Raw genomic sequence first — 23218 nt, forward strand, 5'->3', positions numbered from 1 at the left:
GTAATAGCCAGTACATCAATTGTTTTTTATCCCCTTAACATTTAAAACCCCAAAATACCACGTAGTTTCACAATGAAACAGATGGCAATAAGTAGGTGTACAGATATAATACAAATCCTGTTGGGAATACAGGTCCTTAAAACATTTCTCTCTGCCTCCCCAGCTATATATTTTGAAAACAAGAAAGTTTTAAAAATATTTTTCAGAATAGTTTGTTTGCTTTCTGAGCACAAAACCAACCAACCAAACAAACAAAAACCCTCTGCCATACAAAGAATACTGGATCAGTTTATTATAATTTAGAAATAAAAGGAAAGTACTTTATAATAGTTTAAAATCCATTGCAATATCTCCTGTCTTTGTGTCAAAATTTATAGCATACGTGACAGCACTAGGAAGGTCTGCCAGAGTTTCTGATTCAATAACAGAACTGAAGAAATAGACAGCTTGCTTGCAGTGGGGATTCCATTCACAGTTTCCCTACAGGAAAGAGTTAAAAGTGAAAGTAGTCACAACTCTAGGATATTATTACTGGACTATTACTGGATATTATTATTATTATAATGCAATGACAGTACAAGAGTTCTTGTTCTCAGTTCAGTATAAAAAGATCAGATAAAAGTTATCGCTTTCATTACCACCCATTCATTACAGGAGTGCATAACTTGCAATCTAAAATGCCACACTCTGCACTGAAGTCGTAGACAACAGACAGACTTGGTCAAAGAATATTTACATAGAGTACCAAAAATACTCCTTCCCCTCCATTTTTTTTGCTTTTGTTAAACTGAGAAAGGGAAGTTGTATAAAAGGAGTTGTATGTAACTTGTATAAATGCTACTCTGAACTAGCATCCTATCTGAGTTCTGCATGTAGTTCCAAACTACAGCTCAGACTCTCTTAAGGTTCATCTCCCGCTCCCCCCAAAGTATAAACACATAGCTCTACTAGTTCTACCTATATACATGTAATATTCAATGAGTGTAACAAAGAGCACTATATAAACCAAGCATAACCAGCAGAGACCCATTTTTCAGCACTGTAATCCTACAGAGATAATAAAAGTAGATTGAAGGAGTACCTTTTCGTTTGAAATCTGCATCAGTCCTGTACTAACTGAGATGTCAGCAGTAAGATGATATTCCATCCACAAAACTGCTCCATGGCTTTTTCCCTTCCTGAAGAGAGGTAGGGGATCAAAACCCATCATCATAACATTATCTTTACATAATACTGTATCTTAAACACTGAACCTATTCCTCACATAGCTTGGGTGAGAGCTGTAAAAGCATGAATAACTTGTTTCTGTGTATAAAAGTTGAAGAGTAGAATAAATAAAATAGATAAATAGGTACATCTGGTAAATAGGTAGCAACTTTTTAAATACTTGCAGATATGAAATTTAAAAAATAAAATGAAGAGGAACATAAGTCATAACTAATCTTAAGAAACACGGTCATTTAACAAACAGTCAAGATTACACAGCATATATTATACAGTGTATTTGGGGAATACATCCTTCAGAGACCCCAGTTTATATTGTTTCTGCATTCTGGGGAAAACCACACATCTCATCTCACTTCAAGTCTCTGCTCCACAAGGGGCAGAGGTCATGCTAGCACATTGCCTCTTAAATACAACCAGTGCAAAGGCACAGAGACCCTGTATGCAGATGGTTCTGGATTTTGTGAAATTATTAATTTGGTTTCACAAAGAGAAACATACAACTCCAGTAGTGTTTAAGTTATGTAAGCTAGATAGACAAAAGTACCTTCTTCCTGTTTTTTAATTCTTAACTGCATTTCATTCTTGAATAGAAATAACTACAAACTGTAGTTAGATTATAGTTAAAAGTATCTCAGATGATGTAAAAAATATCAAGATTGTTAGAATTATTGTTAAAGGGAAAGATAATGGACACTTCAAAGCTGTTAAACAGAGTAACATGGAAAGGTAAGTAGAAGCTTTGTCTGCAAGAACTCAGCAACAAGGAACAAATTTCGTAATTAAAACCTTCTAGACAATAGTTTGTTTTCTATAAACTATAAATTAACCTGTTTATGTTTTAAATCATGGTAAAAGCTGAAAAAATGTTATTTATGAAATAAGGGTATGTTATCTGAGAAATTACCCTTACTGTTACAGCCCATTTTGAGTAACCATAGGAAATTCATGTCAAGAGTGAATTCCACAACTTTAGGTTACATTTTTAAAAACTGTAAAGTACAATCTCGCTAGCTAACCATAACAAACACACAGTTTAAAGATGAGGTTAAAAAAAAAATAAATTATGATGAGAACATTTATTGCAATGAGAAAACTCACCGTAAAAGATTTACAGAACCCTCTGTGCTGAGACAGTGTTGTGGTACAGTCTCTCTGAAGTCGAACACCAAAACTTCCAGGGGGTCAGAAAGTGATTTGCAAGGATATTCCCACAAAGGGTGCGGTTCTGCTTCCTTAGATTCTCTAAAATCCAGAGAACTCTGAAGGAAAAAAAAAAAGTAAAAAATCTGAAAACAACTCAAAGGCAACTAGTCCTTGTTTTCAAGTTAACTTTGTATCCCGAACCCAAAATATTTAAACAATACAGTTCCAAGAGAACAGGACTGTACTTCTTAAGCACAAGGGAAAAAATATACTACATATATGAATTAATTGCTAGGACTACAGGTCTCAGTAGTCAGACAAAAACGTGCACTTTGAAGATACAATGCATTTAAGCTTCTCTTCTCCCTTGAGGTAACTCTACTCTAGAACTACCTGTACTCCTCCACAAAGACTAGAAAGGCAATCTAAATGGCTACCTCAAATATGGAGATAAAAATCTTGCCATCATACCTGTTTCTTGGACACCAAAGAGCCTTTTTTTCCTCAAAAGTACCCGCAAGGGCAAGTAAGTCCTGCAGGATTCATTTACAAAATGCCAGAATAAAATTTCGAGAACAGGATTTTTCTTTTTGGATAATGGAAGCATTTTCAAAGCAAACTGAAAACTGAACAGCTTGACAAATGACAAGAAACACACAACCTCAAGACCCCTTTTGCAAGAACTAGAGAGCCACAGTATTTATGAGAAACTGAAACAATGTTATTCTGTCTAACATTCAAGGTTTTAAACAGTCACTAGATACATTTTTCCTTAAGCCAAGGTCAGTTTTGTTCTCTTTTGCTAAGACTTGTGCTGAAATTATTTTCAGTCTTCTTACTTTAATCATATCATCCATAGTTCGGACATCAAAACCTTCACAGATGCCACAAGGACTCCGGATTCTCCATAAGTCCTAAAAAGGAAAATGGGATATACTTCAGCTCTGTTATTGGAAATAGCTTTATCTGTGAACTCAACTGTTAGTAAACTGCATACGCCTACTTAAAAACATTGATTGATTTGTCCTTAAACACCTGCTTCCTATTACATGACGATTCAGATTTACATTATTTTCTCATTTCATATTCTCTACACTTTTGCAGAAAACCGTGAAAGGCATGTAAATGTACGCAGTGTGGGTGATTAGTCCCCCAGGAAAAAAGAACATACATGTTCTCAGATGCACAAATTAAAGGTGAAAGTGAGGCAACAAGGCTAAAGTGTATTAGAACAAGGAAACTACTAAGAGAAACAAGGCTCAGACACAAAACTACGCAGTTGATGAAATCAGAAGGAAGAAAAGAGAGATAAAAGAGCTGGCATCTTGAAAAGATAAACTGAAGATTATATTTATGTGAATATACCATGTTTTGTTTCATAGATATATTTTAGTGAGTTTCAGACTAAAGAGTTCCCTCACTTATGCTACTGGACAGAATCTTTGCATATTAAGTACTTTTGTAATTTCCATTGTCACTGTAAGCAAACTCTTAATAATCTTTACTGACCATCTTAGGGCCCTTAATAAAAAAAAGTGTACCTTTGTAAAACTTCTGAAAGATTACTTTTCAAAGTAGTATGACCCCTATTATGCCCAAGTTTAGAACTGTGTGCAGTCTCCAGTCATTCAAAGAAAATGAACATGCAATTATGAATCCTGCTTACACTCTTACACTAAAAAAAATCATTTTAAAAATTGTTATTTTACAGAACGTAACATTTTATGAATAACCACAGTTCTGACATGCTTCAGTGATAACCTAAAGAACTACTTTAAAATGTTCAGTCTTTTCAATGAAAATGGCAAAAAAATTCAAGGTAATTTTCTGATAAGGGATTGTTGATTTGGCAAAACTCATTTTTTCAAGATGTTCCTTATTCTTTCCTCAGGTGGTAAGTGCAAAGCATATCAAAGTGAACAGTATGAAGATAAGATAACCTTGGCATTAAAAACTCCTGAAAGAGTACTCAGTTTTAAGTGAATTCATATTAATATCAAGTGGTTCTAAACAACCTCACCTGAAACTCCACGATCATCATGTGCAAAGAGGCAGACTGAGGCAGGATGGTGACGTTGCTGGCAAGATGCTTGGACACAGCTGTCCTAGCATACCAGAAATACAGGTTATGCCACGGCAACAAACTTGTAGTGAAAAACGGCTCTCCAACAAGAACGGAAATCTTGGCAAACAAAGGAAGAGATAAAAATCGTTATCATAAAGAACAACAGCTCCAACAACAACACAGGCTGTTTATAACTTCACTAGATGACAATGCTATACAGCAAGCACAGACACGTAGATAAAAGCTTCTCCATACAGATTTAATTACTGCATACACTGCATAACATCTTTTTAGGGTTCTAGTCAGTGAATTCTAAAATGAAATTTCATGCAACAAAGTCCAATAAAAAAAAAGTTGCAGTTTTCAGTTGGAAAGCTTTGGAAGAAGAGTCAGAGAGCTCTGAAAATTTTCATTTAAGGATGCTGGTACATCCTGATTGCAATCTATTGATTGGCTTCAGGAAGAACTACAGACTAGCAACACATACACAGTTAAACTGGTTTAACTGCTGTTAAAACTGCTGTAGATTATGCAAGAAAGCAAAGTCATATCCTTCGGAAAACAAAGCAAAAAAATGAAAAAGAAAACCAACCCAAAGCCTTTAGATTAAGCTTTACTTAGTTTCAGGAAGACAAAGTCTCAATTGTCAGCTCGCTACACTTTGTATGAACTGTGGTTCATTGTGGTTACAGTAGCACACAAGGAAAATTAAAGTCATTTTCACTCTCCCTCCCCTGCCAGGCCACTGAAATTCAGTACAGGACAACTATTACATACCTTTTTATCTTCCAAATGAGATGACGTCAGTGACTCAGGACGTGCTTCTAGTATTTTAATTTTATCTTCAAGATGATTTGCTTTAAAAAACTAAAATAAAAGTAATATTCTGTCTTTATCAAAATCTACATTTGAAATTCAAACCTATATCAAAATAATTTAACAAAGAAAAAAATAAACAAGAAAGAAAGAAATACCTACAAGAAATTTTAAGAAAATGCCTTCCTTAACTCAGCCCTGAGGATGATACAAGCTTGTTCCTGAAGGGTGCATGTCATTAGTGACAAAATGTCACACCAAGTGAGCTAAAGTACGTGACTCTCCTATTCCTTCAATTAAGTACATAAAAAGCAGATGTTGCAACATTTGCCTCACCTTCACTCAGAAGCATATAGGAAGGACAGTCAAGAAAGAGAAGTATTATTGGAACTATGAATACACTGTATGATTGGCTTGCGATTGAAACCAGATTTGCATCCTAAATTGCCTACATTTTTATAATCTTTAAGACTATATAGTGCCATCTGAAACAGACACAGATGACCAGGCACTTCAAGAAACTGCTTCTAATCACTTCTTAGATATTAGCTGCCTCTTCTGAATAGTCTGCACTTTGCAAGAGGTGCTCTACCTGAACTCTACCTGAAGGAGCAGCTGAAAAATCACCTGCAGTTTGGACTCACCATCTACTTTCTCTTAAAAGCAGTACAGATTGGACTGGTACAAACTACATGATGCCCTCACAATCCACTAAACTTCAGAAACAAACAGCTTGGTTTTTATCAGCAACACAATGAGAGCAGCAGAGCAGAAGCTCAGGCAGGTATCTGCAAGGAGAGACCAAACACTTGCAGCTTTAACTCCCTCTGCTCGGGTCGACATACCCAGTGACCTATTCGGCTTGCTACAGCTGTGAGATCGGACATCTCTCAGATGGGATACATGTATATTCCTCCAAGTATTTGCACACAGCTCTGTACAACTTATTAAAAAACATGAACAACACCTCCCCCCCAGTATCCTTCTGCCTCCCACTGTTGTGTCAAACTGTATGATCAAATGCATTCACTTATCTTATTTAACTCCCAAGCAATTATGTAAGGACAATCCAAATCATCAGCTTTGGCATTAGAAATGCCAAGAGCTCATTTATCACTTCAAGACAAAATTGAAACTCACTTTCTCCATGACAGAACGGGACACAGCAGAGTTTTCTACTGTAAATACCTAAAGAAAATACATAACAGTTAAAAGATTACATAGTAAACAGCAAGGGAAATATTTTGATGCCCTAATGAACTACATGCCCGTTCTACAGCCCATTGTCACATGCTTCTTAAACAGTAACAAAATATACTCAATAGCTACAGGCTAAATAATGTGTTTTCACAGCTGCACAAGAAAAAAAACAACACACACAATAGACCGCAACTATTTATTTTCCATTTTTAAGATGCACATATCATTGTTTGCTCTAGGCCCGTATTACCCCTGCATAAATACAAGGATATTGCTAAAAAGGAAAGTCTTACAGCAAAATCCTCAAACCCAGGCTGCCATCAGCTAGATGTTCAAATTTTTCTGACAGCAATTTGGAGATTTAGGCTCATCCTGATGGGAGCTTTAGGAAGAACTGTTTTCCGCCTAGAAGTATGTGAATAAGGAGTGCATCACCCTGACTTCAGCTCAGCAGAGAAAGAAAACAGGTCACTTACAACTGACCCCATCACCAGTGTAACAAATCAACCCCCATCAGGTTCTTACCAGTTGTAAGTGTGGTTTAACACGATCTGATCACGCTAGCTGCAGAGAGCTCTGATGTGCACTGCAGCACACCAGCCTTTTGAAGCTAGTATCTCTATCCTTTATTCTATTTGATCTTTTAAAGCTCCTTTACCCACACTGTATTTTACAGTGTCAGTTCTACTGGTACCTTTCAGCTGAGAGAAGCTTTCCCAAAGCTAAGTATTTCAGAGGTTATCCAGAGTATATCCATTCATCTGCTCTTTCAAATGCAGAATAGATTTTTACTTCAAACTGTGTATCAGACATTAGATATTCCTGGATATTCAGTCCAATTGATTTTTCAGATTTTAGTCTGAAGGCCCCTTGCAAGCCCACATCACGTAAGGTATGTATGTAAGGGAGCCAGCCAGGCAATGCTCAGTTTTACATCTACACAGATTCGGTATTCTTAAAGCCTCTTATCTTGCTGTTACAGCCCTTTCACTTCAGAGTAGGTAATAAATGTAATTACAGAATGGTGAACAGAAAAGAAAAAAAACTGCCAGACATTTTGGTCAGTAGAAACAGTATTTCTGAAAGCACCAAGATATAAGAAGGTAAACAGCAATCAACGAGAAATGAAAAACAGCACTTTCATTCAAGGCTATGCACTGGTAAACATCAAAATTGGTTACTGTTATCTTGCTAGACTTCAGCTTGAACAGAGACAAATTTAGCCTGCGTTTCAACACAATTGGAGCCTCCTTCCTATTTTGCACTGAAGAGGCTCTGGAAATAATTAAATAACAGGCCATAGTATGACAGAACCCAAAATACCAAGCTAAAATGAAAAGATCAGGAAAAATAAAAAATAAACAGGAGGAAGTAATATACCTGCTTTGCTCCAAGATAGTGAGCCAGCACAGGCAGCAGACTGCCATCACTGATACAAAGGCAAACACTATCTGTTCTCAGAACCTACAGGAAAATAAATTGCCATTGTTATTCCTATTCCAGATGAAAGAGTTCAAGTTCTAGACATTTTGAAGGCATTTTTCCCCACTTCACACAGTTCCATAGCAAATAAGGACACAATGATTAATACAACCACTTCAACTAGAACAGATTACTCTAAGTTCATATAACCCCTTGCTTTAGGTCCGAAAAAGTCTGTACAAGCACATAATGGGTGTTTAGAAGAATGTATGTTCTGATTTTCACACGTGATCATAAAAAGCCTGACTTCATCCAACCACCAATGCTGCTTTTCACAAGTAGACAGAGCTGCTACAAATTCCTATCCAAAAATGGCTGCTTGATATTAAAACAAAAAACAAATAAACAAAACAAACAAAAAAAAAAACACCAAAAGGTCATACCATGACAAAATCCAACTTACATTTGCTGATGTAAATAAAATATACTTTATGAGCAAACTCCTTAGCAAGGGAGAAAGAGATTCCAAAAATAATCACCGCAAACAAAACAATACACACATCTGTCACAGAAGCCAGAAAACCTACAGGTAACATCCACTCACATTCATCAAAGACTTGATGTACTGGCGTGTTCTGTTCTGATCATTTAATTCTCCAAATCGTGGTCTATTCCAAAGAAGGTGAGCCTGACATCTACAAATCGGACTCTCCACGCAAATATCTGCTTTGTCTTCTCCTCTGGAAGTACGTGTGGGGGAAGCAGAAATTAAATTTAAGATTAACTACAGCATCAGAGATTTGTTTTCCCAAACAGGTAAATTCATGCATTTTAACTAGGATGTACATTAATGCATATAGACTCCACTGGTACTTGTTCAAATTTACTAGCTCCCCAGTGATACTTTTTTAGACTTTGCATTTCAAAATAAAAGGAGGCAAAAAGGCCAATTTTTGCCTTTACAGAAAAAAAAATAAAATCCCACTGGACTGTCTCTGGTGGTTAGGTATTTTAGGCTTTGAACTTTTAGGAAAAAAGTTGCTCATTTGGACTCCTAATTGGACCTTTTTTTTTAAAAAAATAAAAAAATAAAAAAATCTTGCCTACTACTGTCATCACAACCAGCACGATTAAGCTCCTTAATCCTTATGCCTTTTCCTCAAGTTAAAAGACGATGCTGACTGGGAATATAGGAAATGAAGAGAGACAAAATGGCAATTACTTCACTCTCTTACCTACATTCCAGCTCAGCTAAGTTACGTTTCAGGAGTTCAAGGAACCAACCACAAGTAGTTTTTGTTTCTCTGCTACATACCACCACCAGGAATAAAGCTGCAGTCCAAAGCTCAGTTGTGTTTCTATGAATCATTTTTTATTTTTTTTCCACCTGTTCATTTAAGCAAGTTTTAGTTCATTTAGATTTTTAGTAATTTTTGTAGTCTCTTGTTTTTTGTCTTCCTCTTCCACAAACCAGCACATATCTAAGAGCAAATAGTGCAGCTTGGAATAAGGTGCCACCCTTTTTTTTAACCTACATATCGTTACCTGGCTTTCTGCAGCTTATACCACACAGAGTACTCATCACGACAGGCAGTCAGGTACACCTTCTCACCCTGGAGAACTGGCTCCTCGTTTGGCAGAAAATACACACACTGCATCCAATGATCTCTCCACTGAAAAGGAGTTGAGAGACAAAACATTAGGGATTAACTCATAAATAGTACATGAGAAGCAAACAAATGACAGGAAATCAATCAGTAAGAATGGGCTTGACTTCAAAGCACTGATACATGACTAGTTTAAAGAACCATGTTTATGTTAGCAGGGCTGACTAAGGCCTAATACTGGGTATTGAAGGCACTTGATACAGATTTCTTACAACAGAGTAAGCTAGATACCACAAGCTTGCTGAGTGACTATGTTTGTGTTTTATGAAATGAAAAACAAATTTAAAAAATAATTTATTAATGCTGGTTTGCCTCTACAGTTCACTTACATTAGAAACCCATATTGAATTAAAGATAGTGACCAGTGTCTGCAGCTTCACGTATCAAATGAGCTCAGTTAGTGTCGTTTTGATATGACATCACCACTGTTTTGTGTTTCAAAAAGTTGTTTTCTGCACTGCAAGTGTTTTAAGCTGAAGTTTGATAGTCTTGAATTTTATTCTCAAACACAGTAAGTGCAAGTGTAGTTTCTGTTTGACTAAGTTTATCCTCCATGTCAATACAAAAACACAGGAGTCTGATTTAATAGTGATCTCCCATTCCTCTAAATATCCAGTATCAACTCATCATTTTTCCACACCAGCCTTCTTCATTATGGAAATATAAATACATTACAATAAAGCTAACACATATTTGGAAATTTTATACAATAACTACATGGAAGCACAACACAAACTAACGTTTTGACTAGGGATGGAGACTATTTAATGAAAAATATGTGGAAGTCTTTGTTTTATTTCTTGGAAGTAACAGAAAGAAATCAAGAATTGTACATTTAGAAGATAGCTTCAGTTTTTAAGTTCTACATTAAAGCAAACCTAAAATGGGTGAATAATAAAGTTAGCATTTCTGTGTTTTGTTTATCATTTTCCAATATGTAAAATAGTAGCAAAGTTCCTATACAGTTTACAAGACAGCTGCTTAAATCACCCAGTATTACTTAAAATAATTACTGCAAGTCATTTGCTGAAAGTATCTGAAGGCTCAGCATTACCTGGAAAGCAGAAGTGGATTTTACCCAGTATGGAGCCATTGTGCAATTTATCGTCCCGGAGGGGTCCATGTCAATATCCCACCAAGAAAGGACGATTTGTGCCTTGCCAGATTTTACAGGCTCCAGCTGCACTCTGTAGTAGGTCGAAGCACTCCTTACGGGCTTACTGAAATCCACGCTGCAGAGAAGTATTGAAATTGTAAAAAGAAATACTCAGCACTCTTCATAAATTCTCACCTGCTTCCTAAGCCAAATGCACAATTTATATCAAAAGCACAACAGGAAAATTTTGCTTTGAACAGAACAATGCCTAGCTTACCTGAACATTGTCACCACATCACTAAGGATAGTGAAGTCACTTGAAGGCATCTGGTTCAGTTGGATATCACAAACAGAAGGAACACCTGGACAGTTCTCCATTTCTGAAGGGGAAATGACAATTTTTTCACCATCCTCTGCTTCAACACGAACAGGAAACAGTTTGTTCCAGGACCACATTCTTTTGGATTCCACTAACTGGACATACACTGTTGCCCTGTGAGGCACTGCCTCACATCCTTCCTGAGTGTTCAAAACAAAGGGTAGAAGCATTCAATAAAGTGACTTCTTAACATGCACGAGAATTAAATCAGCTGAAACATGAAACAATTTAAAGAAAAAGTAGTTGGACTGGAAACTCTGAAATCTTAAACTCCAAATATTTCAGAGACATTTCTCTTTACCTCTCTGTGAAATTTTATACTTTCTATCCTGTCAGATGTCTTTCAGAAGGCCAGATCACTTTGTTACATTACTGACACAATAGAACAGTTTATTTGCTGAGTTAAACTAGCATCGCAGTTCTCATACTGAGATGAGGAATCTATTTGGAGCTTCTCCAGGCACGTAACTATTAAGCTATCAACATTAACACAGAATTTGTGTTTGCAATGAGTAAACCAGAAAAATAATGGCTTAAATATTTATTTAACGACAACTTTTTGACCTTGATTAAAGGGCAGAAAACATAACAGTTTTCTAGTTGTTCTAGAAAAAACATTGTGACCTATGAGCTAACTGAATTCCAAGAACAATGCTTTTGCAAAACGTACTAATTACAATTTAAACATGGGAAGCTGTACAGAGTTATGGAGTGACGTTGTCTTTATATGTAAAACACATGAAATGAAGCCTAGTAAGCTAAATTGTCATCTACCTTTTAACTAAAGGGAAAAATTTAAAAGGATAGAGGAGAAAGCCATAAAATTATACCCACGGATTACATGTCAAACAAAAAAACATTGGCTGTTAATTTAAATACACTGTTTAAACTATCTCCACGGGCAAAAAAAACACACTTACAAGGAAAATGAATGCCTAGGATGTGAAGCCCATCAAATTTAGGAGGAGAAAAAAAATGTTTTTGAAAACATCTTGGAACCTATTTGCCATTGGAACCAACTCCTAAGGAAAGCTCCAAATTAGAACTGGATACCTTTCTGAAAGACATTTGCTAAGCAGCAAGTTATTAGTTTTAATATAAAATTAGGCATAATTTCACAGATGGCAATTTATGATACATAGCCCAACAGCTTTATTCTAGGAATGAAGGTAGTGAATTATTATCTGAATAAGAAATTAGCACAGCTGCTGCATTATTTACAAATGCTACAGAAGCCTAAATCAAATATAACCTCCATCCTACTCCAAAAAAGACAAGAGTTTCCCTAGGAATAAATAACAAACTGTATTTTCTTACCTGTACAAGGTATTTGTGCGCATGCTCGTATGTTGGTAACGCACCTTCTCCTATCAGCTCTGTGTCAAATAGTTCTGTTACCAGGATATTCGCACGACACTGCATATCTCCATCTAAAAGACATAATTTAATATTGTAATACTAACACCATATAAGCCTTTCAAGATGTTATGCTGAAAAGACAAGTCATTCAAAAATTTATTCCTGCCAGAGAACCTGCTGAAGAATGCAAAGTAATTCCCTGTAGAAGTTTACTAAGAAATTCAAATGACTACTTAAATATTACTAAAAACGCTTCCTTTCGAAGTAACCTTTCAATGTTACTTTCTAGTGAAAAAAGAATTTCCTTTTTATAAATTAAAAGCATTCAGAAAATAAGAAAAAGTCATATTCCTTCACAGTTTTGAGGTAGTTGCCAATGATTTTTAACCTAGCCTTGTATTTCTCACCTGGCCCAACTGTAACTTCAGTGGAGTGCTTGTTGATTACCTTGATCTTGTCACGAAAACCATTTTTCTCCACTATCTTCACAGCTGCATTAGCCATGGGCTTGAAAACCTGTAAATAGCAAGAGTATAACAAACCGGTACGCTAACATAAGCTTTCAAAAATACAACACAAAATGCAGCATGTTTAGCCCTGCAAAAATTCAACTGTATATTTTCCTGTGGTTGAAGTTCATTACCATGAAACAAGACAGCAAGTCTCATTTGAAAAGTTCATAGATTTCCAGTGTCACCGTTACCAACCCAGTTATCAGCTGTCTCCAAAAGCTACACCAATTTAGCTTTTGAAAACCAAAAAAAAAAAAAAACTTATGATTTTTTAACATTTACATTAAACAAACTCATTATTTTTAAAAATAAAGATGCATATGCATTATAAAAGGCTCTGTCTCAATAATAATAATAAAAGAAAAAAAAGCAACCAGCACTCAAATAGTCACTGGAACATTCCAAAAATGTGCTCTTACTGACATTGAAGAGAAGTTCTCTTTCCTTCAGAGTGAAGAGAATAATAAAGAAAGGAGATAGCTTGCAAATAACATAATGATGAAGAGTGTGTTGGAAGGGCTTAATGACCAGATTGTTTTTAAACTAAAAGACTTTAAATATTCTACCCAGCCACACAGTTTGACTACTTAGGAAAAGAAATTCGTGACCACCTTGGAACCTAGCCCAAGTTCCAAAGCAGGAATAATATATTGCTATTAGAACTTATGCACCAATAGCTCTAAAGACTGTGACCTAGGGACAAGCGAATGCTCTCTGTTTCTTCATATACATTAAAAAAAAAAAGAGAACTTAAACTGGTCAAAATGTTCCTGTTGTTATCCTTAACATAAGTAAGAGCATCGTAGTCCATAACAGCCATATCTAATCACAGAAATGGTATAATCAGTTTATAAGACAGTTATTTTATTAAGATGTCATCCACATTTTAGTGGCCTTAGAAGCCACCTACGAGAGTTGAAACTTATGAAGATCAGCAATATAGTTTGAAAATACTCAAAATTTTCAAAAACATTAATCAGCGTTGAGGCTTGTTAAGTAGAAAAGTCAGAACACCATAAAATTTGACTTAGATGATCTCTACATTTACAAAAGCTGTCCCAAAAATGAAAAATGTTTTATGCCTTTTCAACTACATTCTTGTAAGATTTACCTTTTTCACACACATAAAAAGGCATCAAATTTGCACTTCAGAAAGCAAATTACAGAAATGCAAATGCACCCATGACTGATCATGAAGACAAAACAACTGTAGTTAGAGGTTATAAGCATGGATGCAAGCACATGTAGCCAGTAACAAATGCTTACCTCAATTGCATAGCAGAAATCTGCACCTGCTGAAGCTGCCATCATAGACAGGAGTCCTGTGCCAGTCCCTATGTCGAGAACAATTGCTTTTTCACCTCTTTCTTTTACTCGGCTCACTGCAGCACGAATACCTTGGTAATATTTCATGTTCTGTGGAAATAAAATTAAAAAAAAGGGGGGGGTGGTGGTGTCAGCAACCTCTCAGCTTCATATTTTTGTGCAGAAATTTTGACTTCTCAGACTATATGAGTTTACAGTCAGAAAAAGGCCTACAGACATTCTTTATGCTATACAGTCATACCATCATACCAAAGACATTGTCAGCACAGGCAAGCATTTTTGGAGGGAGAAGTTCATTTACAGCAAATCAATCTTATCATACCATTCTCCTCATCACCAATCAGTCATATATTTACATTGCATGCATAATTTACAAATACAATACATCATTTTTGAAGGCAATAATAATAATACCCAAATAAGATGCTACTGGTTTTGTTTTTGATTTTTTTTTTCTCCTGAAGAATCACTAAAATACTCATATAGGGCCTACACCAGGGCAAGAGCTGAAGTATCTTGGATTTAGATTCCTTTCTACATCTACTGGAAGACATTCGTACATGAGAAACAACATATCTAAATAGCAGCTTTTGGTTATGTGCCATTAAGAGGGGTTACAAACACAGCAGTGTAAAACAGCTACTGAGTTTACACAGCTACTGAGTGTAAATATCATATTCTGCAGTAAAGAGCAGTGTACTAGAGTCAGACGTAAGAAGGCACCTCCTGATCCAGCAGCAGGTCTTGAAGAGTACAAATCTGAACACTTCATCTTTCAAAGAAACCTGTACAGTCATGCAGTGACAGCTTCTCAAGAAAAGAAAAATGAGTATTTTCTCACCGTTCAATAGTTTCTTGCTTCTATACTTACTCTGTCTTTATCATGAAGCATGTCTGCATAGCGTGATCTACAATAAATAAAATTGCAATCAAAATACTACATAGTGCAAAACACTACAGAACTGCACATATAACCTCCTTGGTTTTCACCTACTAATGCAAATAGACTCAGGGCCCATGAGCATGTAGATAACCATGACACACACTTCAAGGACTCAAGTGATTTCTCAGATCTAAGGAATGAAGTCTGTTCACTGGTCTGGTCATCAGCATATGAGTGAACTAATTAACTGCTGTTATGGCTCTTCAGCATTGGATCCAGTACATAGATCAGACAGCTGTGAAATAACAGCTGGGACATATGCAAGTTCATACAAAGACAAACAAAGCAATGAAAGGCTGTCTAATAATGGTCTGTCATTTGTTACCAAGATCCTCTCACTAAAGCTAGCATTTGTTGTAACTTAGGACACAAAGCAATGTAATTCTCAAGCTAAATTAATAACCACTTGAGCCAGGAACAGGTGATCATTAATTATTTGTTGTGTTATGTATTTTAAATAAATTTAGCCAACACACTTTGCCACAATTGGGTGAGTATTGGTATAAAAATCAGAACCTCAGAAAGTGTTTTTAAAAAATTGAAACTATTTGGAGAATACTTTACAAAATTCTACATCTATAATTCTGCGCCATAAAACCCTGGGCACTGTAACATTTAGACTGTTGTACAGTCTGCTCATCTCATGCCCCTGGAATTTCTGCAGAGATAAAAAACTGACAGCAAAGCAAGTGGTTCAGTTATTTGCCAGCATACCTTGCAATTTCCTGATGGTAGTCGTAGTTCTCATCCTCTTCTAACCACTCCATGGCACCAGTGGTCGGGTTAGCTCTTCCACAAAAGGTCTTCATGATCAATCTCTATTTACATATCATGCAGTTGTGCTGAACTGGCTTCAATATAACACTCAAAATAGCGTCTGTAAACAAGGAAACAAACAAACCCAGTGAAAACAGACATTACTTTCACTCTGGGAGCAAACACACACCTTTCCTCATACACCCGCCTCTGCCAGCAAGCTGATCGCTGCTTCGAGGCATATAAACGCTTTTCAGGCTCCAACTTAGACTCAGCACAGAAAAATATACGATCAAACGGCGTTGTCTGAAAGCAAAACGCCTCCCCACGCGGCGACGTACCTCATGCCGGGGGAACCCCACAGCCTGAGGGCGGGCCCACAGGCTGACAGCAAACCGCTCCGGCGAGAAAGCAGCACTTACCCACCTCAGAAATGAGCTGCGGGGGGAAACGACGACCCTCCTTTCCCTTCTCTCCGTCCCCAGCCAGCCTCGGTCTCGCCTCCCCTCAAAGCACCGAGCAGCCACCAAAGCTCCCCCTCAGGCCGCCCCTTCCCGCCGTGCCCCGCGCAGCGCCATGGAGCCCGCGGCCAGCGGCCGCCCTCTTCCCGGCCTGCCCCGCGCGGCGCCATGGAGGCGGCCGCTGTGCTGCGCGTCCAGAGGAAGCGCGGCGGCCCCGAGCCGGCCGAGGCGCTGCTGCTCGCCTGCAAGCGGCCCCGCACCGAGCCCGGCGGGGCCCCCGAGGTGGAGAGGAGCCTCTTCAAGCTGGTGGCCACCGTCTCCTCTAAGGTAGAGGCGCGGTTGATGCGAGGGGCTCTGGCGGGCTCCCTGAGCGGGGCTGCTGTGAGGAGCTGTGGGAGGGCTGGGGCTGGGGGCTGCCAGCTCGCTGTGCCGGGGCTCAGCTACGCAGCATGAGGTACCCCCGGCCTTTTGCTGTTTTTTTTTTTTTTTTTTTTTTTTTTTTTTTTTTTCCTTGGAGCTGTTTTTCACAGGCGAGGGTGTAAAGCGTGTTGTGGTTTAAAGTTAGGACCGTCACAGTCTTTTCGAGGCAGGTGTTTTCACTTGGAGAGTTCTTCTATACCATAAAGTATATGTGTCCTTAAATAATATAAGAACATTCTTACAGTTTGCAAATATTTTTTGTACCTTCTTCCTATATCTGGAGAACAGGCTGTCAGTTCCATTACTTGAAGCAGTAGGAGTGACTTGGATGTTGTTATGAACATTAGCACTGCAGCCCTCAAATAGGATGTGCCAGCAATAGCTGCTGCTTGCCTCTAGTGAGGGGCACGAGGGGTGTGCCTTACTGTGTTGACCGTGTCACTGCATCTATTCCTTCTCCTTCTTGTTCCTCTACCCAGAATGAACCAGTTCAGAAGTACGTTCAAGAAGTGCTCACTCGAGACAAAGCAGCGCAAAGCCTGCGGCCCTCCTTAGGAAGCACTCAGCGGATCGCTCAGGAGCTCCGTTCTTCCAAGGAAGCGAAGAGGAAGGAAAATCGGTACCGTGTAATAGCCAGCCATCGGCCCAACGCACCCGCTGCAGATGGCAAGGCATCGACTGACGGTGACAGACCAGGCTCTGAAACTACAGAAGATGCTTTGCAAAAGGAAACGAGTGCTGTTGATGAGAGCTCAGACTGTGGTGGGAAATTCCAGCTATTTGATATTGTACAAGAAGACGAGGTGATAGAAGACCCCAGTGCAACTGCAGCAAACCCACAGGTCAGCAGATAGACTTAAGTGTACTTGGAGTACTTGTGTGTTGCTGTTGACTGGTACACGTGGGCAAACTGACAGTTGTGGAAGTTTTTTTGAATAGTAAGTATTCCAGTGTTTAACAGGAGCTTTAACTAGGTATTTGTAAGTTGGAATAGTTAATACATTGTATGAGAAACAAGTTCTATGAGGACCCTAAAGTGCAGTAATGTTGTTGAAAAAGCCATATGGAGTTGGCCTCTACAGGAAAGGCTCGTACTATTGTTTTTCTGCACTCTGTTCAGATGCATTAATGCTCATATTCATCTGTTAGGTGGATTAATGTGTGTGTGTGTTTTTTTTTTTTTTTTTTATTATTAACTTCTGTACTTGCTAGAAAAGAAAAAAAAAAAAACAAACAAAAACACAACAACCACCTAATTCAATGTCTTCTTATCCACCCAGATGCCTAGGAATGTCACTTATAGGCAAGATTTACCAAAGGAAAAAATAGCTTTGAATGTCCCCTTCTTGTAATTCCAATATGCTTTTTTTTCTTTAGTATATGTTGTTTCTAGCAGTATTCCAGGTGTTTGATAGGCTACTTAGCCCCTGTTTTCATCAGTTAAATATGTCTTTGGTTAGAGGAATATCTAGTTCAGTATCTACAATGACTTCAAGTATGCAGAAGCTCTGCCTTCTATGTAAGGTTTCCATGCGTACAGAATATTAAGAAGATTTTGTATTTAAAAGACTCTTCTCCATACAGAAAAGGAGATAAAAGGGCTGTGTATGCATTCTTTAGTAGTTGTTTCACTGTATGTAAGTGAAGGATGGTTGCTTGACGTATGCAGCCTGTCACAGCTCTGAGGAAAACACAAATGTTTTGTTTTAAAGCAGAAAATATTTTGGTAAGCCAGTGCAGAACCAGCTATCATCCTTTAGCATTTCTTGTAGATCATTTTAGAGCTTTGCCATCAAATGCTTTTTATAAAGCCAGAGTAAGTAGTTCAAATAGACACCTGAGATTTGTTAGTTGAACTGTTACCTATCACTCTGCTGTTCAGAAAACCACAGATAAAATTGAGTAGCATCAGAGCTTTGTTCTTACTCTGTTAGAGCTAGCAGTAAGTGTTGAAAGGAAGAAGAAAAGCTTTCTCTTTGATTCTGTAAGTACTTGGAAGTGAATGAAAGGCCGGTCTGTAGTTCCTCCTCAGAAATACTCAAGTAGTTTGGGGGATACCACTGGTGTGGCAAAAAATATTCTGAAAAAGTTCTAGCAGAGAAAAAATGGCAGCAAAAATCAGCCTGTAGACTTTTAAACGCAGGTTGCTAAAACAAAGATATTGCAAGTGATTTGTTAGGAAGGAGAAGGCATGAATAAATTTCTTCTGTTTTAATGAGGAGATAAAGGAAATAAAAGGCCTCTCTGAAGGGCCTGTCAGTCTTTTCCTCTTGATTTGTCACATCTTCATTATTTCTCCTATAGACTTGCCTTGTGTCAGTGCTGCTGTATGCACACCTTTCCTGCAGTGTTGCAAGCATAATGCTTTACAAAGCACAGGTTATCTTAAGGCATGGCTTTTCAACCCATACATCTTCAGAAGCAGATTAACAGTTGTACAGGATTATTCATATTCCTTCAGCAGCTTCTGATGAACTTTTCCCCATTTTTCCTATTAACTGAAATGAGGCATAGCTACACAGTACTACAGTAATTGGAAATTTCTTTGGGGTCTTTCTGTTTTAAATTGCTAATGTTCCAAATATCAGTGTTCCAATGGGGAAATGTTTCAGTGTAAGATTTCAGAATGTCATCCTTAGCTAGCTGTTGGCTACTGTAACAAACACAAAAGAAAAAATATAATAAAAAAAAGATTTTGTGTTTGGCTTCAGGAGAAATCTGCTTTTTTTTTTTTCCAACAGAAAAGCGGTGATCCAGATGTGATTCTCTGCAATGCAGTAGAGATGATCCGTGAGCGTTTACATGTTTCTGAAGATGATAAAAAAGTGGAACACCGTGAGAAAGAAGATGAGTACGTTTATGACATCTACTGCATGGAAACATCAGTTCCTGTCTGGATCCATAATATCCTCTCTGTACAGCCTTATAAAGAAGAATATGAACTGGTAAGGGTGTGAAAATTTGACCCTTCTTAAGTAGAAAGGTTGTGAATAAATGTACTTAAGAGTCCTACGACAAAAAGTTGCTGTGCCAACAAAGATAGTTGGAGATGCTATGCTTATGCTCAGTGACTTCTGTAGTAGGGTTTCTGGAATTGCCACTTCTGTGCTCATTCATGTTACTGTTGACAAGCGAATTATAATATGACAATGAAAACTGAAGGGATGAAGTTCAGGTACTAAGAAGAATTCAGCAGGCTTCAAAGTGACAAATTTTGACATGGAAACATAAACTTAAGTAATTCACATCTCATTTGTAAGTAGGAGGCAGTAATTGGTGTGTAGTTGGAGACACATTTGGGTGGGAAAAGGAGCAAGGGAGGATGTTTTCAATTCTTGAGGACCTGACTTTATAATACTAATACAAACTATTTTCTTGTGATAAAGAAATGTCTTTCAGTGACTGGAGTTAATTAGTTAAATATAAGCTTTATTTTTTCAATTCATGGATACTGTAATCAGACTTGCATATCAGGAACCTGCAGCTGCTTTTTCTTGACCTATTAAAGAACTGTTGAAGTGAGTACGAATAATTTAATGTCTAAGTTTAGCATTTAAATGCTTGAAAAGAACACTGAAATGCATGACTTAACTGACTTTTCACCTAAAGCAAATCGCCATTGCAACACATTTTTCTACAGTGTGCTTTGTGCAACTGTTGAATAATTGCTTGCAATAGATAAGTATCTCCTGGCTCTTTATAATTGTTGTAGAGGTAGATGAAAAACAGCTCACTTCAAAGTAGCTGTATTACTAATGAATGGTGTGTTCTGTGTTGATATGCAGGTAGATGATGATAATGTTCCAGGGGAAATATATGAAGACGAAGATGATGAAAACGATGAAAATAACTGGCGTAATGATTATCCTGATGAAGATGAATTCTTAGCAGAGGAAGATGATGATGATGGAGAAAAAGGTATGCCTCTCTTAAATATTATTTGGATGCATGCTGAAGGAAGACGGTAGGGGGAGCTGAGGCGAACAGTTAAATTGTTCCATTGTGTTTTGCAGAGCTAACATGTAAGATAGTACCTGGCTTTAAAATATACAAATCTTACTTTTCTGGATGCACAGGATTTAAGATCAGAGGTTTTGGAAACTTTTTTTTTTTTTTTATAAACAGAGATTTATCTTTCTTCAAACTACAATGGATCTTGGTGTTTTTGCAGTCAGAATTAAGAAGTCCATTTCAGGCTGCTGCAATTGCAAAGGGTTGCTTATTTTGAGAAGGAACAGATGACTTGGTTCCACATGCTTGTGAAACGGTCTTCGCTTTCTTAACTCCCCATTGCAGCACACAAGTAGAATTCAAATCTCACCTAATACAGAAGTTGTTCAAACTTTGTATTAATGTGTATCACTCAAGAAGTTCCAGTAGCCTGATAAACCTAATTATTGAACTGAAACCAAGAAATAACATGAATGTGTTGATGCACTTTTCCTTAGAGTCTGAAGACAGTTCCAGTGATGATGACCAATGTTACAGACGAAGAACATGGAGCAAATACCGTCAGGAAGTCCTACAGGAATTTGGATATGATGAGATCCAGGATGTGGATTCAGACTAATAGCGTTTTTTTGAAGATGAAATGTACAGAACTGTTGCAGTAGGACTGAAAATCCAGACAGCTGCTGATGGCTATTCATAAACATTTTGAAGGGAAAAAAACAACACCTGTGAAGGCACTTTCTGCTAGAAGTTGTGCTTATTGGGACAGTAGGAAACCAGTCTTTATGTAGATGAGCTAAATTTTTGTGTGGCTGGCTTTAAGATAACATCTTGAAACAACTGGTGACTGGCATGGTTCACCCTGCCTAGGTATGACTATTAGATTCTAAAAGCTTTTTTTTTTTTTTTTTTTTTTTTTTACATATCTGAGCTGTCACTAATGTTCAGTCAGCATCAGCTGGTAGATATTAAATAAGTGGGTATAAATTGGGACACTTGATAATACAAACTTTCTTTCCAAGCAGAAGATACTACGTGATTTAAAAGAGATTGTTCCACCAATGCTGCAATGCTGGGGTTGTGACAGGAAGGAAGCCTTCCTGTCATGCCTAATCATACGGATATGAACAGATCTGCCACGAGGGCACATAGGAGTGCCAGAAAAGGCACTCTCTCCTAATGCTTTCTGCTGTACTTGTTCCTACGTTTCAAGAAACTGTATTTACTTGAGCATGCAAAATGCCTTTGAGTGACTATTTTATTGCTGGATCTCTCCAAAACCCAGTAACTAGGGTGGGTAGAAAAATACATGTGCATTTGGATTGTACAATAAAGAATCTTTGACTAAGTTTTCTTCGCTCATTTAAAGATCAGGGAAGTTGGTTCAGCTGAAGCAATATTAGCATTTGAACAGGTTGATCCTTCTTTAACTTTGCACAGGTCTTATTTTGTGTAACCTGGTTTTTGACTGCTGATACTGACCGATGTTGTAATGTTACCTAGCAGAATCAACACCTCTCAAGCTTTTGGTTTTTACCTTTGTCAGAGAAACAGACTGCAGATTTTTTTTTAGTCTGGATAGCTGAATTTTTATGTTGACTTCTTAATGTACCTGCTCCAGTCCGTAATAAATCTGAGACTATTTCTCACCTTAATCATACATCTACTTTAATTAGATGATTGACAAAACCTCTATCTTACTCCATTTTCGTTACTTCTAGCAAGAAGTTCTAGGAATTGTTTGCCCTTTTTTTCAGCATTACATTGTTTTAGTGCCTTTGCAAAGGGAAAGCCTCCAACCATCTTCAGAGGCAAGTGATCACTGCCTGGCTTCTGAATTTTAATACACAGAACAAGCAAAAGCTAAGCCACAGCAACCACCAAAGCCTACCGAAACCGTACTGAGCTCCATGTTCTATTGTGTAACAATTATTGAAAATGCAGGTATTGTCATTCCTTGTTGATGTGTGCAGAATTAAAGCCTGCAAAAATTCTTACTATCTTACACTGCTTCCAGGCATAGTTAAACTTCCTTTGAGTCCACAAGAAAGCAGGGAACTGAATGCTAGTCTCTCTTTGGTTTAAGTTTCTGGAAAGGTACAGCTTGTTTCCTTTGTTAGATACTTTGCTTTTGCTATACTGCAGATACCAGCTGATAACCTGGTACCATCACCTTCGTAATTTTATATGCAGAGAGTATAAAAATGTAACTTGTCCATCTGGCTGATCTTTAAATATTTGAGGACTCTTACAATACTGAATCTCTCCTCCAGTATTAAGTCACTTCTGCAAGAAGGATCCCCCTGACCTGACAGTTACCCATTGAGGCACTAAAACTATTTCAGCACCCTCCTACTTAAGTCTGTAATAAATGGCTAATAGCATGTTAAATTGACATCAGTCATGAGCTGTAGGTTGCAGTAGGGACTTTTAAGGTCAATTAATTCTAGGTGGTGATGTTGAGGTAGTGGAGAC

The 23218-nt window shown here is 37.6% G+C and overlaps 2 protein-coding genes across 4 annotated transcripts; one reads left to right on the forward strand and one right to left on the reverse strand.

The window, feature by feature from the left end:
- Positions 1 to 215: 215 nt before the first annotated feature.
- Positions 216 to 16454, reverse strand: PRMT7 (protein arginine methyltransferase 7). 3 transcript variants are annotated; one of them, XM_032195922.1, is made up of 18 exons: positions 16338 to 16454; positions 15870 to 16032; positions 15084 to 15120; positions 14153 to 14302; positions 12782 to 12890; positions 12333 to 12445; positions 10914 to 11155; positions 10595 to 10772; positions 9419 to 9546; positions 8478 to 8613; positions 7832 to 7915; positions 6392 to 6439; positions 5213 to 5302; positions 4391 to 4552; positions 3210 to 3284; positions 2326 to 2486; positions 1082 to 1178; positions 216 to 480 (listed from the first exon to the last, which is right to left on the reverse strand). In XM_032195922.1, the coding sequence occupies exons 2-18, from the start codon at positions 15962 to 15964 to the stop codon at positions 322 to 324; spliced, it is 2064 nt and encodes a 687-aa protein (XP_032051813.1). In that variant the 5' UTR covers positions 15965 to 16032; positions 16338 to 16454; the 3' UTR covers positions 216 to 321. The 3 variants fall into 3 exon arrangements, with proteins under 3 accessions (XP_032051813.1, XP_032051812.1, XP_032051814.1); XM_032195921.1 differs by having other exon boundaries at positions 16334 to 16454; XM_032195923.1 differs by lacking the exon at positions 16338 to 16454 and adding an exon at positions 16253 to 16263.
- An 86-nt stretch (positions 16455 to 16540) lies between these two features.
- Positions 16541 to 21633, forward strand: SLC7A6OS (solute carrier family 7 member 6 opposite strand). The gene is made up of 5 exons (XM_032195609.1): positions 16541 to 16699; positions 17272 to 17634; positions 19534 to 19737; positions 20578 to 20710; positions 21241 to 21633. Exons 1-5 carry the CDS (start codon positions 16541 to 16543, stop codon positions 21360 to 21362), a joined length of 981 nt encoding a protein of 326 aa, XP_032051500.1. The 3' UTR covers positions 21363 to 21633.
- Positions 21634 to 23218: the final 1585 nt, after the last annotated feature.

Source organism: Aythya fuligula, chromosome 12 (genome assembly GCF_009819795.1).
Source record: "Aythya fuligula isolate bAytFul2 chromosome 12, bAytFul2.pri, whole genome shotgun sequence".
NCBI lineage: Eukaryota > Metazoa > Chordata > Aves > Anseriformes > Anatidae > Aythya > Aythya fuligula.